Raw genomic sequence first — 14235 nt, forward strand, 5'->3', positions numbered from 1 at the left:
GAAAGCAGCCGCAGCGAAGCCGATATACGGGCGTTATCGCTTCAGTTGTATAATACTGAAGACTGGCCCAAGTTCACCTACTGGAATGAATATATCCTTCTCCGAGACTCCCCTCAATTCAAGGCGATCTGCGATGAAGAGACCAGTCCTACTGGGAAGCGGACAAAACTCGGTGTCGACGGCACCTACAGCAGTGGTAGCGACTCACGTGCATTCGAACTGAATGACGATGTTTTGGAGGAGCCCCCCTCGACAATGTCGAGGCGCCAACGCCCGCAGGGCCAACAAGCCGCCATCCGGGAAGCTAGAACCGCATCCCAAGTCTCTGCTGCGAGCGCGTCGGCACCGCGCTCATCATCGACCGCGGCGTTGGCTCAAACACTGGAGGTGCAGATGATGAAGCAACTTGGGGATAACTTGTCCTTGTACGAGAAGTCGACAGACCCTCTCACCAAGAAGATGTGCTACGACCTCATTATTAGATTGAGGTCGAAGTTGGGGTGGGCCAAAGGGTCGGAGACGAGCGAAGCTAGCGGCAGTGGGGCCGGTGGCGGCGGCAACGAAGGTGGTGAAGAAGATGTACCAGATTCCGATGACGCCACCGAGTAGGAAGCGGTGGCGTCTTTTTTGTAGTGTTTTTTAAAAAATTTCGTTGTATAATTTTCCTCTATCTATAATACGACAAAGCAGGCTAAAGAAAGTAGAGTTTTAGGATCCAACTACTACGACCTAGTGATGATTAATCTCACAGAACCTTTACCTCTATGTGTCTCCATGATTATTAGGAAAGTCGCAATTTTCAGATAAGCCCTCTCTCGAGTGCACTTATCTAGTAGATTAGACTCTAACTATCAAAGTCTCCTTCCAATAGATTAGATTCTAACTCCTTAAGTTCCTAAGACTCAAGCCCTCACAAAGGGTCCCCTCTCTCGAGTGCAGATAAACCTATGTGTTGTACTCGTTCCTTTTACCACGTAAAACTAGCTATCTCTCGATTAATCTAGTTAGACGGACATAGTTCTAAAGTCGGTCAGACAAAAGAACAATAAAAGCACAAGAACAAGCAAAACAATCACAAGAGCTAAAAAAAGGTTCAATTCAATAAATCAAAACATATGTATAATAGTTTTCACCAAAAAAACTACAAATGATGTTTAACTACTTATAGACAAGTAGTAAAAATAAATATAAAAGTATAAGATATGAAAGAAATTGATAAAACCCAAGGTTGAATCTTCAATCTTCAGTCTTTTCTTGCCTGGATCTGCAGAGCTCCACTCCAATGGAAGATGGATGAATTATGTGTGGAAGATGGAATGGAAGAATGTGTAGAGGGGGAAGGATTGGAGGCTCTGATATACAGATTATGAATTAGGTTTGGGTATTTATAAGCGGAGAAAGGTTTATTTTTAATGATTTTCGTGCCCTACAAGAAATAGGAGAGATTTGGCTTCACAATATAATAATTTCTTTTCTTCCGTGAATTTCCGCATAAATTCCCGCCAGCTTTGACTGCACTGCGCAACGTTCGTAGAATTGTCATAACTTTCTCCACAGAACTCCGATTGAGACATGCATGATATCCACGCGAAGCTCTTTCGAAGACGAAGAGAATGACATGTAGTAAGCACTGACTGGACTTCAAAATCACTGGCAGAATGGGCTCGAACAGAGGCTGCTGCACTTTGGCCTTTTTTCACCTTTTTCTCTATTTTTCTATCATTTATCAACAAACACGTCAAAAATACCAAATGTATAACATATGCAATTTAAGAACATAATTTGCATGATTGACATTTAAAACAAGTCAAATTTAGTCCTTAAAAACATGCAAAATCTGTGTTTGTCACCCTCTCACCAAGAAGATGTGCTACGACCTCATTATTAGATTGAGGTCGAAGTTGGGGTGGGCCGAAGGGTCGGAGACGGGCGAAGCTAGCGGCAGTGGGGGCAGTGGCGGCGGCATCGAAGGTGGTGAAGAAGATGTGCCGGATTCCGATGACGCCACCGAGTAGGAAGCGGTGGCGTCTTTTTTGTAGTGTTTTTTAAAAAATTTCGTTGTATAATTTTCCTCTATCTATAATACGATGAAAATTTATCTTTAATTCACTTTTTTATTAAATTATGTTTATTTTCCAAATTATTAGTCTAATTAAATTTATTATAGTTAAATTAAAAAATTTCATTAAACAAAACAAATAAATTAATTTTTATTTTGGAAAGGGCCACATTTCATGGCCCATGTTATCTTTGGTTTATTTACTATTATGGAGTGCCATGGAGAGCCACATTTGGTGGTTGGGCCAACTTTAGTGGCCTCAGATGGCCACCGTCATTGTGGACACTCTTAGTTTCATCTATAAACTTGATGGAATAGTATGATGCGATTGAATTGGATACATCAATCATATTTGTCGCTTATAGACCACTTTCTCTAACACGGCCATGGCCGTCGCCTCCACCAATGACCTTCTCACCGATCTCTCCCCCCTCATCCAAGTCTACACCAACGGCAACGTCCACCGCCTTATCTCCTCCCCCCACGTCCCTCCCTCTCCGGAAGATCCCGCCACCTCCGTCGCCTCCAAAGACATCCTCATCCCCCCCTCCAACATCCCCGCCAGGCTCTACCTCCCTAAACTCTCCGCCGCCCCTCAAAAGCTCCCCATCCTCCTCTACCACCACGGCGGCGGCTTCTGCCTCGAGTCCGCCTTCTCCCTCCTCCACCACCGCTACGCCAACCTCCTCTCCGCCGCCACCTCCGCCCTCATCCTCTCCCTCGAGTACCGCCTCGCCCCCGAACACCCCCTCCCGGCCGCCTACCACGACTCCGCCTCCGCCCTCCGCTGGCTCTGCTCCCACGCGCTCGACGATCCCGCCTTCGAAAAGGACCCGTGGATCGCCGATCACGCCGACCTCCGCCGGATTTTCCTCGCCGGCGACGGAAGCGGCGCGAACATCGCCCACAACGTAGCGATGCGGGTCGGGGCCGGGTCGGATCCCCTGCCGGGTAATATCAAAGTCAACGGCGCGATTCTTTTTCACCCGTTTTTCTGCGGCTCCGATGATCTCGAGCGGAGCTTGGGTTACAGGCTTTGGGGCGGCGGGATTGATGATCCGGCGATCAACCCGGTGGTGGTGGGAGCTCCGAGCTTGTCCGGGCTCGGATGCTCGAGGATGATCGTTTGTTTGGCGGAGAAGGATCCGACGGCGGCGAGGGGGAAAGTCTATGTCGAGATGGTGAGGCGGAGCGGGTGGGGAGGCGAGGTGGAGACGGCGGAGTATGAAGGGGAGGGACACTGCTTTCAGATTTCTGATACTCACTCACAAAATGCTAAGAATTTTATTAATCGATTGGTTGCTTTCATTTCAGGGTGTTCTTGAGTATTTTAATCTGTGTATGTTTGGGTTGATAAAAGATTGTGAGTATCAGTATGTATTGTGTAGAAAAATTACCTTCTTGAAATTTTCCCTACTTCTATAAATGTTATAAATTCTGATAAGTTTAGTCCACATAATATAATTCAAGTTTGAGAACATGCTAGAAGAACTAATAGTACCCATAAGGGTTGGCCTGAAGGGGTGCTGGCCCGTCCCACCGATATGGGACGGTGACGGGTCACAGTTGTTTCGTCCCACCAGGCCACCCGATCTTAAGGGCTGAGCCTGTTCTGGCGGGCCGACGCGCCCGTCGACATGGACTGACGTGAGCGCGCGGTGACGCCCACTCGCTGGCCTGCGAGTGGGTTGACCATTGTAATTTTATTTATTAAATAAAATTAGTGAAATTTTTTTTTCTCTTCCCTAAATATTCTCCTTTATTAGTGTCTTTTATCTATTTTTATTTTTTTATCCTACAATTCATTCCAAAATTACTAATAAATACCTCATTCATTTAAAAATTTTCACACCAAATTTTCATTCTCTCACTAATTTTTCTCTACCGAGCTTATCTGGGGACATGCAGAGCAGGCGGTCACCATTCGGGTCGACACCGACAAGCAACCCAACACAATCGTTATCCCATAATGAATAGGACATCGAAAGGTAGTGGCCGACATCCCTACTCCGCAAAAGGGAAGGAGAAATATTTCGAAGTGTGCATCTCCACTTTGGAAGATCCGGTTGTGAGAACCAACCAACAAGTAAAAGCTTTTGGGACCGAGTGATTGCAACCTACAACTCTTTGCGTCTGGAAGAATCTTTCGGCCACAATACGAAGTTGCACTGAAATCATTTTGGTCAAGTGTACTTCGGTTTTCAAAATTTCAGTGGCATCTTCATCAATGTAGAAAGGCGGTGTGGTAGCAGATCGAGCGAAGCCGACATTATGACTTCAGCCATGACGCTCTTATTGGGGTTGCACGGCGGAAATATGCAAAATCAAACAGATCCTTAAGGCTCTATTTAAATTTTCATGAAATCTACATGGATCTATGATAAACACATTAAAATAACATAAATTACATGAATTTAATGTCTGCGATTGTTATCTTTTGACCTTCCGAAGGACGGACGTGGCTTGTATCTTTTCCACATGTCGTATCAAATCTCAACCTTAGGTCTTCTAATTTATTCCTTGCTCTTGATTATCAAACACACGAATCAATGTAATAATATTACTAATATACGCTAGCGGTTTAATTACTACTACCGAAGATATCATGCTTCTAGGTTACGAAAAATCCGCACATATTAATAAATCAAATCGGTGTATGACTAAATGATATGTATACATTGTTATATACAATGGTCAATAAATATTCCGAGATTATATCTTTCAATAGATAGCAATAAAGATATGTTCTTTCTTTAGTATTATACCACACCAGTGTCGCTAGTGTTTTTAGGTAAGAAAAACTTATCAAATTGACACTACAACCTTTCACGATAGGTAGTCAAAGCCTACCTAAGTCGTGAAAAAAGAACTTCTTCAAGGTACTAGCCAAGTCACTTAATGAGGAGACATGTTCCACTATTCAACCTACAATGTATAAGCCTTTGACTTGTTTCTTTAATTATGAAATATCATTAACTAAACCATTAAATTAATGCTATTAATATCAAATTAGGTCTAAAAGTTGATTTAGAGTTTCTCATATATACGCATTTGAGTGATTGTACATGTACGCTCGAAGCTACTTTTAGTATACAAACCTCAGTAGCTTTTCCAATATGATACCTACGAGAGGGCCTTTAAGTATATGTCAATAGTTGGAAGAAGGCTCAGGGTCTCGATAAGTAGGTGGGTGGCAACCCACTAGAGATCACCTATCATGTTTGGTGCTATACTACACACTATAAAATGACAAGTGAACTCCATTATAAATATTTTATAGAGGGAACATCATTTTTGGTACACCAACTTTGTCAAATTATCATTTTAGGTCCGTGAACTTTGAAAATATCATTTAAGGTCGACCAACTATAGATTAATATCATTTGAAGTACTTTTTACTATTTCCAAGTTTTTTTGGACGAAAATACCCTCAATACCTTAAAGTGTATATATTTTTAATAAATTTATCATATACTCATATTTTTTTATAAATATCTTTATAATATATTTTTGACAAATTTTCTAAATATAATTTTACCTTAAATATTATCACTTAATTTTGTGACATGTAAGTAAAATTGCTTCTTCAATTTTTTATATTAATTTTTTTTAAAATTGAATAAAGAACTTTTCTTTAATAATAAAAAAATGAATAAAGATCTTTTCTTGTCTGTCACAAAATTAAATGATAATATTGAAGGTCAAATTATATTTAGAAAATTTGTCAAAAATATATTGTAAAGATATTTATAAAAAAATATGAGTATATGATAAATTTATTAAAAATATACACCCTTTAAGGTATTGAGGGTATTTTCGTCCAAAAAAACTTGGAAATAGTAAAAAGTACTTCAAATGATATTAACTCATAGTTGGTGGACCTTAAATGATATTTTCAAAGTTCACGGACCTAAAATAATACTTTGGTAAAGTTCATGGACTAAAAATGATGTTCCCTCTATTTTATAAGACGAACAGAGTAGTTAGAGTGTCCACAATAGCACCGCCGCGGAGAGTCGCATTTGCAGCGTGGAAGGGGCGGTGGTGGCGGAGCCGCGACTGTCCTCCACACACTTTTTTTAATTTTCTTAATTTATTTTGTGATGATGTAGCGGAAGAGTTTTTGTGGCTGTGTCTTGGCGGAATTATGGTTGTTTCACTCTATTGCAGACACCCTTAATTAGGCCTACAAATTCGGGTACCCGAACCCGAAATCTCAAAAATATCCACTACAAAAAAATCGCTATTTAGTGGCAGAAATATCCACCACTAATTCTCATATTTCCACCAATAAATGAGTTAGTGGCAGAATAGAACTGCGACAATATACTCACCGCTAAGATTTCAGTGGCAGAAAATTTTCTGCCACTGCACTTTACTGGCGGATTACACACGGAATATGTTTCGCCAGAGAAATTCCGCCACTAAAATTAGAAAATAGTGGCTGATTTAGGGCGCTGTTGTTAGTGGCGAAATAGTATCTGCCACTGTTCCCCAATAATGTATGATTGATGCTATTTAGTGGCAGAATGAATCCGCCACTATATTTTTGTACAAATTTTGATTTTATTTATTTTAATATTACCAACCTGTTAGTATAATTTTTTCAACAAATCAATGCATTATTCTAAGTAAAAGTAACAATAGATGCACGATACTCGTTAATTACTCATAACACCAAAGTTCAATAATATTGAGCATTAGTACAAATTCTAAAACTTGGTTAATAACAAAATAACAATTTAGTGTTAGATTTATCATCTACACATCTTGTTCCTTCCTAGTACCATGAACCTCGTCTCTTTCCTTTGCAAATCTTTGAGCAAACTTATATGCACTATTAATCCCCGTAGTATGCGCAAAGCCCACCTGAAACCTAGAACCTGCACGCGCAACATGAAAGATAATCTGGTAAGCTCTTACATTACAAGAGCAACGAAAAATCATATTTAGCCTCAAACATATCAAAGGATCACTCTATAAGATGATGATCAAACATTTAATATGGACTAGAATGGAGACCAAGTGTTGGAAGTTTTTTGCCTGACTCACAAAAATGCTTAATCACTACTAGCATTAAACTTGAATTCTTAATCTATAAACAAATCAGATCTTGCTTTGTGCATTAACAATAATTCAAACATTTACAAACATGACAAGACATCCTACCATTTGATTGGAAAAGTATAAATAGTTGATATAGTACAAGAAAGAATAGAAAATCACAAATACTCAATCTTCCTAAGACAAGATGCCATGTTCTAGGATCCATAACATAATCAATTCAGAAGTTACATAATCAATTTAGAAGTTTTTGAGGTTTATTAACAAGAATCAAGGAGAATGCAGCCTTGCACATGAATTGGAAATTCATAATTAAATGAGCAACAAATACGAACTGAACATAGTTTTAAACGAACAATGCGAACTCAACGCGAACAACACAGATATCGTCTTATTAGCATCTAAATATAGGGAAACAGAGTCCTAATTTCTTCTAACATGCTGACTGATCAAGAACTAGATGTATATCAGATCAAGATAAAGATAAAACAAAAATCACAGTGCCCATTGAGATCTAATTCAATAAGTTGCCACTATTTCTACTTTCTCCTATCATAGAGCTATGGGGTCTACAAAAAAAACAAATTGGATAACCAATCAATACAAATCATATGAAATCATAGCAAAAAAAGAATACAACAGATGTCATGCCATTTCCCTATCAAGTTATATACTACAACATACCTTGGATTTTAATTCAGCAGATATCCCTAAAGCTTCTGGCTGTTTGAGTTTCCCAGACTTTATACAGACAGCACAGCTAGTACAACACCCTGCAAGAAAGAGGGTTAACAAGAGAAAAGCATCTTGCTTCATGTCTTTAGACTCAAAATCATATGTAGATCATAATGTTCAAATTTATTATTTAGATTGGAGAGTACTTCTATTCATTTGAATGTATTGGCTGCAAAATCTCACCCAACCACCATAGCTAAACTGACCTAGACAGTGAGGGGTGGGAGTTGCAAGCCATTTAACTTAGGTAAAATTGAGCCCAATATCCCTAAGCTACATCATGCTTCCCAGTAATCAAGAAAATCTTGAGGTTTACTTAAACTGTAAACAGCAAACTTGAGGTGCTCTATCTGTCAATCTTCAATGAATTGCACATGTTAAATTGTTTTAATCATGCTTGAATAAGTCCGTCACTGTGATTAGTGTTAACTCAATAACTCTTCATGTAACAATGTCTTCCAAACACAGTCTCTACTCGTGATTAATGTTAGCTCAAGTGTAATTTGCCCTCCAAATACACTTCAACTCTTCAAGCCGCATCCTTTCTCTTATATTTATTTGAAGCACAGAATAGTAAGTTCTAAGTCTCAAAGAAATTAACTTCAGACATGGTTAACATAGGCTAAACAAAATAAAATATTCACATGGCGAAACGGCCTTCTTGAGACAGGTCATGTTTCCTAACTATTCACTAGTGCAGAAGCATTCTGTATAGAGGAAGTTTTAAAAATCTATTATGCAAATGAAGTAATGCGAAAAGTGACACTGTGATACAGCTTAAGGTGTAGTATGGCCTACTCGAGAATAGATGCAATATTTTGTGAGTATCTATTTCAAGTCTCTCAGCCAAGGGTTTCATGTTACCGAAGAGTTTAGTCCGCCTTCTCTCAAAACAACAGAAGATAAATAAGATGAGTTCTTTACAGCCAGTTGCTGCCACTAGCTAGAGACATTTGCACACTTCCATTAGTTCTAAATTGAGCTTACTTGCCAACTCTCAATGTAAGTAATCATCAATCATGTATGTTTATGAAGGCTAGAAATTAATGAAGTAGAGATCTTCCATCTGGAATTCTGGATAATAATCAAAACATTGAATAATTAGGAAGGGATTGTTATTATTAATAGTTGAGAAAAGACCCAAAATATCAACACTCATACAAAATAGAAGGCAAATCAGAAGACTACAACACAACCTTCCATCCCAAAGTAGAAAATGAAGGGTTAGAAAATTGCAGATAGTTATACCTCAATAAAGTATGGAAGTCGAGCTGGACGTGTTATAACTGATTCAAGCATCAAAACAAAGAATTAGCATTGATCAAAATTCAAGCATCAACACAACGTTAATGAGGGAATGTCTTTTATTCCTTATGAATTATGGTCACTATTCAAGCATCAATGAATAATCATAGGAAACAAAACAAAGAAAGTAGTATAAGGCTAAAAACCAATAAAAACCAACTGTGCATCATGCCTTACTTGTTCACATCTGGATGATAGTTCCGAGAAAGCAAATGCTGAAGAAGAAAGTGAAACAAATAAGAAATATATAAAATCCTGTGCTGAAATAGTTCCGAGCAAGCTATCAGTATGGTACACTGATTACCTGATGGGGTCGACGGTCGTTGTGAAACGCGAGCCGGCGACGGCAGCTGAGTTGGAGCGACGAGCACGGAGCTGGAGCGGGTACCGGCGGCAACGGAGCTGGAGCAGGTACCGGCGGCGACGGCGACGGCAGGGAGAAAATTCGCGAAAGAATGAAGTGTGAATTGAATGAAAATCGTAAAGCCCTAATTTAATTAAGATTCATAAACCACTGGCGGCGACGGAGCTCGAGCAGGGACCGGCGGCGACGGCAATGGCAGGGAGAAAATTCGCGGAAGAGTGAAGTGTGAATTGAATGAAAATCGTAAAGCCCTAATTTACTTGAGATTCATAAGAGCATCCCGCGTTCCGTGCCAGAGGGACGGAACCCTCGTGCGACGCGTTGCGGCACACCGTCCCGCCCCGAAACCGTTCCCATCTCGTCCCGTAACCCGTCCCTGCGAGACACGGGACAAGCTGTCATGCCACGCGCCATGCGTGACGCCTACTCGCCGACAATGACGCAATAAATCTTTTTTTAATTCAAATTTTAAAAAAAATTAAAAAAAAATTGTAAACGGTAATATTACCGTTTATATCCGTTTTTTCTTTTTTGTTATTTTTTTTATTTTTTTACTCTATAAATACTCATAATTCATCATCATTTCGCACACAACTACACATCTATTCTTCCTAAATCAACTTCATTTCCTCTCCAGTTTTCATCTAACATCTCATCACAAAATGTCTGGCGGCTCCGGCGGGTGGGATCTCAACACGTTTAACGATTGGGAGACCATGTACAATACACTGGGTGGTTCCGGTTCGTCGACGCCGGGCACCCAGGGTTCGGCGACTCCGGGTTGGTACCAACCACCCACTTTTGACGTGGATGCATACGCTCGTCCCTCTGCCCCGCGGTATTCGCAGGGATTATCCCAAATTCGGGAGGATTTCCCCGTTGAACCCACTCTGGGAGTAGGCCGAGGCGGGGGAGGAGGCCGAGGCGGTGGAAGCTCCAGGGCGGTGTACATGACCGCCACAATGGAGGACACTTCCCGCTTCTCGCCCTCTCAATACCAAGCCTGGTGGAACGAAATTGTGTATATGCAGCACAACTTGTCCTTCCGCCTCCTATTGCACCTCCATCGCCTTAGGAGGATGATTCGCCGGCGGAGTAGTTTTTTTTTCTTTAAATTTGTATTTTAAATTATGCAACGTTTATTTTTTTTAGGATTTTAATTGTGTGTTTTTTATTTTTTTAAATTTTAAGTTGTACTTTTTTTTATGTTGTGTGTTTTTTTAATGAAGTGTGTTTGTTTTAATTGAATTGGGTTGGAAATAAAAATAAAAAATGAAATTGAATAAATAGTAATATAAGGAGAGGTTAAGGAACAGATAAGGATCGGAGGGTTGCAGGTTCCGTTCCTTAGTTAAGGAATGGAGTAAAAAAGTACAGTGGGGTCCGCAAATAGTAGTTTAAGGAACTGTTAAGGAACGGTATAGTAACAGCGTTGTGGATGGCCTAAAGCACTGGCGGAAAATCCGGCACTAGATTTAAATTTTATAATATTATATACCACTATATTTAATTTTTAAAATATTTATATATCTTATTGAAAAAATTATTTTAGTGGCGGAATTAATCTGCCATTGGGTAGAATAAAATCCGCCACTGATCCGTGGGAATTCCGCCACTAAAGTTTCCCACGGATTATCCGCCACTATTCCGTGACATAGACGATAGTAATAAATGGTTAATGGGTAGGATGGAGGAGGAGGATGAGGATGAGGATGCGGGAGGTGATGATTTTGTCTTCCAGAATGAGTCACTCAGATGGATAGATGTTGGTAAAGCTTCTGGTGCGTTGGAGCCATCTTACAACACTAGAGGCAACACAAATACACGAGATCATGCCTCAAGCTCCAAGTCTACTCGTATTCTTGTGGATGAAGATGAAGAGAATGATGATATAGACTTGGTTGGAGCTGAATTATGTGATGAAGGAGATGATGACTATCATATGATAATATATAACTTTGTTTTAATATTTTCAGACAATAGTTTCAATTATTTATTTTGTGTTATGACTTATGAATTGTTTTGATAATTTAATAATTTCCATTTTGCACTTGTATCTCTATTCACATGAATTATGTCAACATTTATATTATTTGATATATTATAAACATTAGAGCAATATATTTATTTGATTTAATATTAAAGGGAAAAAATTCTAGCCTTGATTCGTGGGTCTCTTGGCCCAGTCGCCTCGTCGACCTGCGACCCAAATTTTCACCGCAACGACCCGGTGCACCCCTCCACCCTAACAACACTGGATGAAGGAATGTATTGGGGATACGACCCGGTTCAAGAACTGTCCATACCAGATTCAATTTTTTTGTTTCAATCACCTTTTAATTTTTCTCAAGGGTTAGCCTCACTGACATTACTCTTTAACAGGGAGGATATGATCATCGGATTGGAACCTCCGAACATGGGTTAGTTATCAATTCTTCGGAGCTTAACTCTACCATCTTTCAAGCACCTCCTGATCGCCTTTGGTGGACTCGCCGGACTGGAAGAGTGTGTTGAAGAGGATGCAGTTTTGAAGGTATCCCATTTGTAAATTTCTTGATTTTCCAGCTTTAGGCTCTGTTTTTACCTTACTCATTCATAATTTAGATGGATATTAATGGTGCTGTGTGATTTTTAGGGCAAAACTGTGAGTGACATATTTGACATCTATCTAAATACTTGCCCTCATCAAGGAAGCCGAACTATCCGGACAGAGGTGCATACGCTATTCCATTTCTTGTTCCATTTACCCTCTTGTTTATTATTACCCCTAAAAAATGCTCGCCTGAAACCAGGAAGCTATCCTTATATCACTCCAGTAGTTTCAAGAGCCAATAAATCGCGTTTCACAGAAATATCAACAGCCAAGCTAATAGTTTTAACTTGGCCATGATTCCAAAATAGTGAGATCCGCAATGCTTCTCCGCCTGCAGGCTACGTTGTGAAAATCGCGCTCGGGGCACGGGGCGATCAAAGCGAGACTGTAATCGCCCCAATGCGGTGGGGTCGTGCGAGATCCGTGGAGCGACGGTGGGGGCGCCTGGGTCGTCTGGGTCGCCGTGGAGCGAGCCGATTTAGGTTAAATATTGATGATTGTTCATCTTCTTCCTTGAATAAATTAAAAAACGGTAACTTACCAACTTCCCATACTCTTATTTATGGAATACCTACACCTACCTTTCTCTTCAGCCGCCTTCTCCTCTCCTCTTTCTTCTTTTTTCTTCTCCTTTCTTCTTCATCAGCCACCACTCCTTAGACGTGGGTCTTTTTCAGCAAAAGCAAAAATCACTTTATTCTTCAGCCACCACTCCTTCGACGTCCAGATTCTCAAGGTTTATCTACAGGTATGAGCATCAATAATTAATTTTCTTATAACCACCGACGACATGGTGTCAAATAAATTTCATGCGGTGCATAATTCATATAAATATGTTTTTTCTGTATGCTTAGAATAGCATGACACATCAATAGCAATTTTAGACATTGTGAATTATCATTAATTATAAATGATTGTTTCTTTCTATAGATCATTTTTATACAAAATATCTCAAGATCCAGCTAGGAAATATGCAAGAGCTGATCCAGATACCAGATATAAACTTAAAGTTGCGACAAAGTGATTGCATCGGGAGTTCGAAGGCTCAAAGAACATTTCATTGGCGGATTTAAAAACGCCACGAAATGTACTAAATGCCTATCACATGTGAGAGAGGAGATGATCAACTATATGAAGAAAAAAGAGGATACTAAAATACAACAAGTTTTTACAGCGGCAGCATCACAAAGCATCACAAAGCAGGCAAGAGTTTGAAGATTTGGGTTACGGGAAAGACGAAGAAGACAACATTATTGGCAGTAGCTCAACAAAACAGAAAAGGCCTCGGACAAAAGGTGCCCTTGATATGTACTTCAACCCTGATCCAGCAAAGGCCGTCCAAGCACAGAAGTTGAGCAAGGAAAAGCAACAGACATTAAATGATGCATACAAAAAAGATTTGCGTGAATTGGTTTGCAGCAACTGGGCTAAATAGTTTTATGATGCAGGTATACCATTTAATGTTGCACAGTATGATAGTTTCAAGATTGCTATCGAATCTACCAGGCAATTTGGTCCGGGCATGAAGCCTCCAAGCTATCATGAGTTAAGAGTTCATTTGCTTAACAAAGAAGTCAATGCTACGAAGGATATTCTAAAAGACCATAGAGAAGAGTGAGTTATTTCTGGGTGCTTGATCATATCTGATGGGTGGCGAGATTCGGTTTCTCAAAGAGACATTATCAACTTCTTGGTGAACTCCTAAAGGTTCGGTTTTTATCAAGTCTGTTGATGTATCTGATATAGTGAAGGACGCAAATGCATTGCTGCCAATGTTTGAGGAGATTGTTGATTACATCGGAGAGCAACATGTTATTCAGATTGTGACAGATAATGCCTCAAATTATAAGAAAGTTGGGCTGATGCTACAAGTTAAGAAGCCCAATTTGTTTTGGACTCCTTGTGCTGCACACTGCATCGATTTGATGCTTGAGGATGTTGGTAAAATACCAATGGTCAAGGAAGCTATAAAAAAATCAATATCTTTGACTGGTTTTATTTACAGTAAAACCTGTGTGCTGAATATGATGAGAAAGTATACAAGCAAGAGGGAATTGCTTAGGTTGCCCACCACTAGATTTGCCACTTCCTTCATCACCCTGAGGTCCATCCATA

General features: G+C 39.9%; 1 protein-coding gene and 1 long non-coding RNA gene across 2 annotated transcripts; one reads left to right on the top strand and one right to left on the bottom strand.

The window, feature by feature from the left end:
- The first annotated feature begins 2247 nt into the window (after window positions 1–2247).
- On the top strand, window positions 2248–3503 carry LOC121773537 (2-hydroxyisoflavanone dehydratase-like). The gene has a single exon (XM_042170413.1). It carries the CDS (start codon window positions 2446–2448, stop codon window positions 3382–3384), a length of 939 nt encoding a protein of 312 aa, XP_042026347.1. The 5' UTR covers window positions 2248–2445; the 3' UTR covers window positions 3385–3503.
- A 3221-nt stretch (window positions 3504–6724) lies between these two features.
- Window positions 6725–9760, bottom strand: LOC121775235. Its single transcript, XR_006045102.1, has 5 exons — window positions 9468–9760; window positions 9341–9378; window positions 9107–9144; window positions 7808–7896; window positions 6725–6942 (listed from the first exon to the last, which is right to left on the bottom strand). It is a non-coding gene; the product is annotated as an uncharacterized LOC121775235 (long non-coding RNA).
- Window positions 9761–14235: the final 4475 nt, after the last annotated feature.

The sequence above is a fragment of the Salvia splendens genome, chromosome 17 (genome assembly GCF_004379255.2).
Source record: "Salvia splendens isolate huo1 chromosome 17, SspV2, whole genome shotgun sequence".
NCBI lineage: Eukaryota > Viridiplantae > Streptophyta > Magnoliopsida > Lamiales > Lamiaceae > Salvia > Salvia splendens.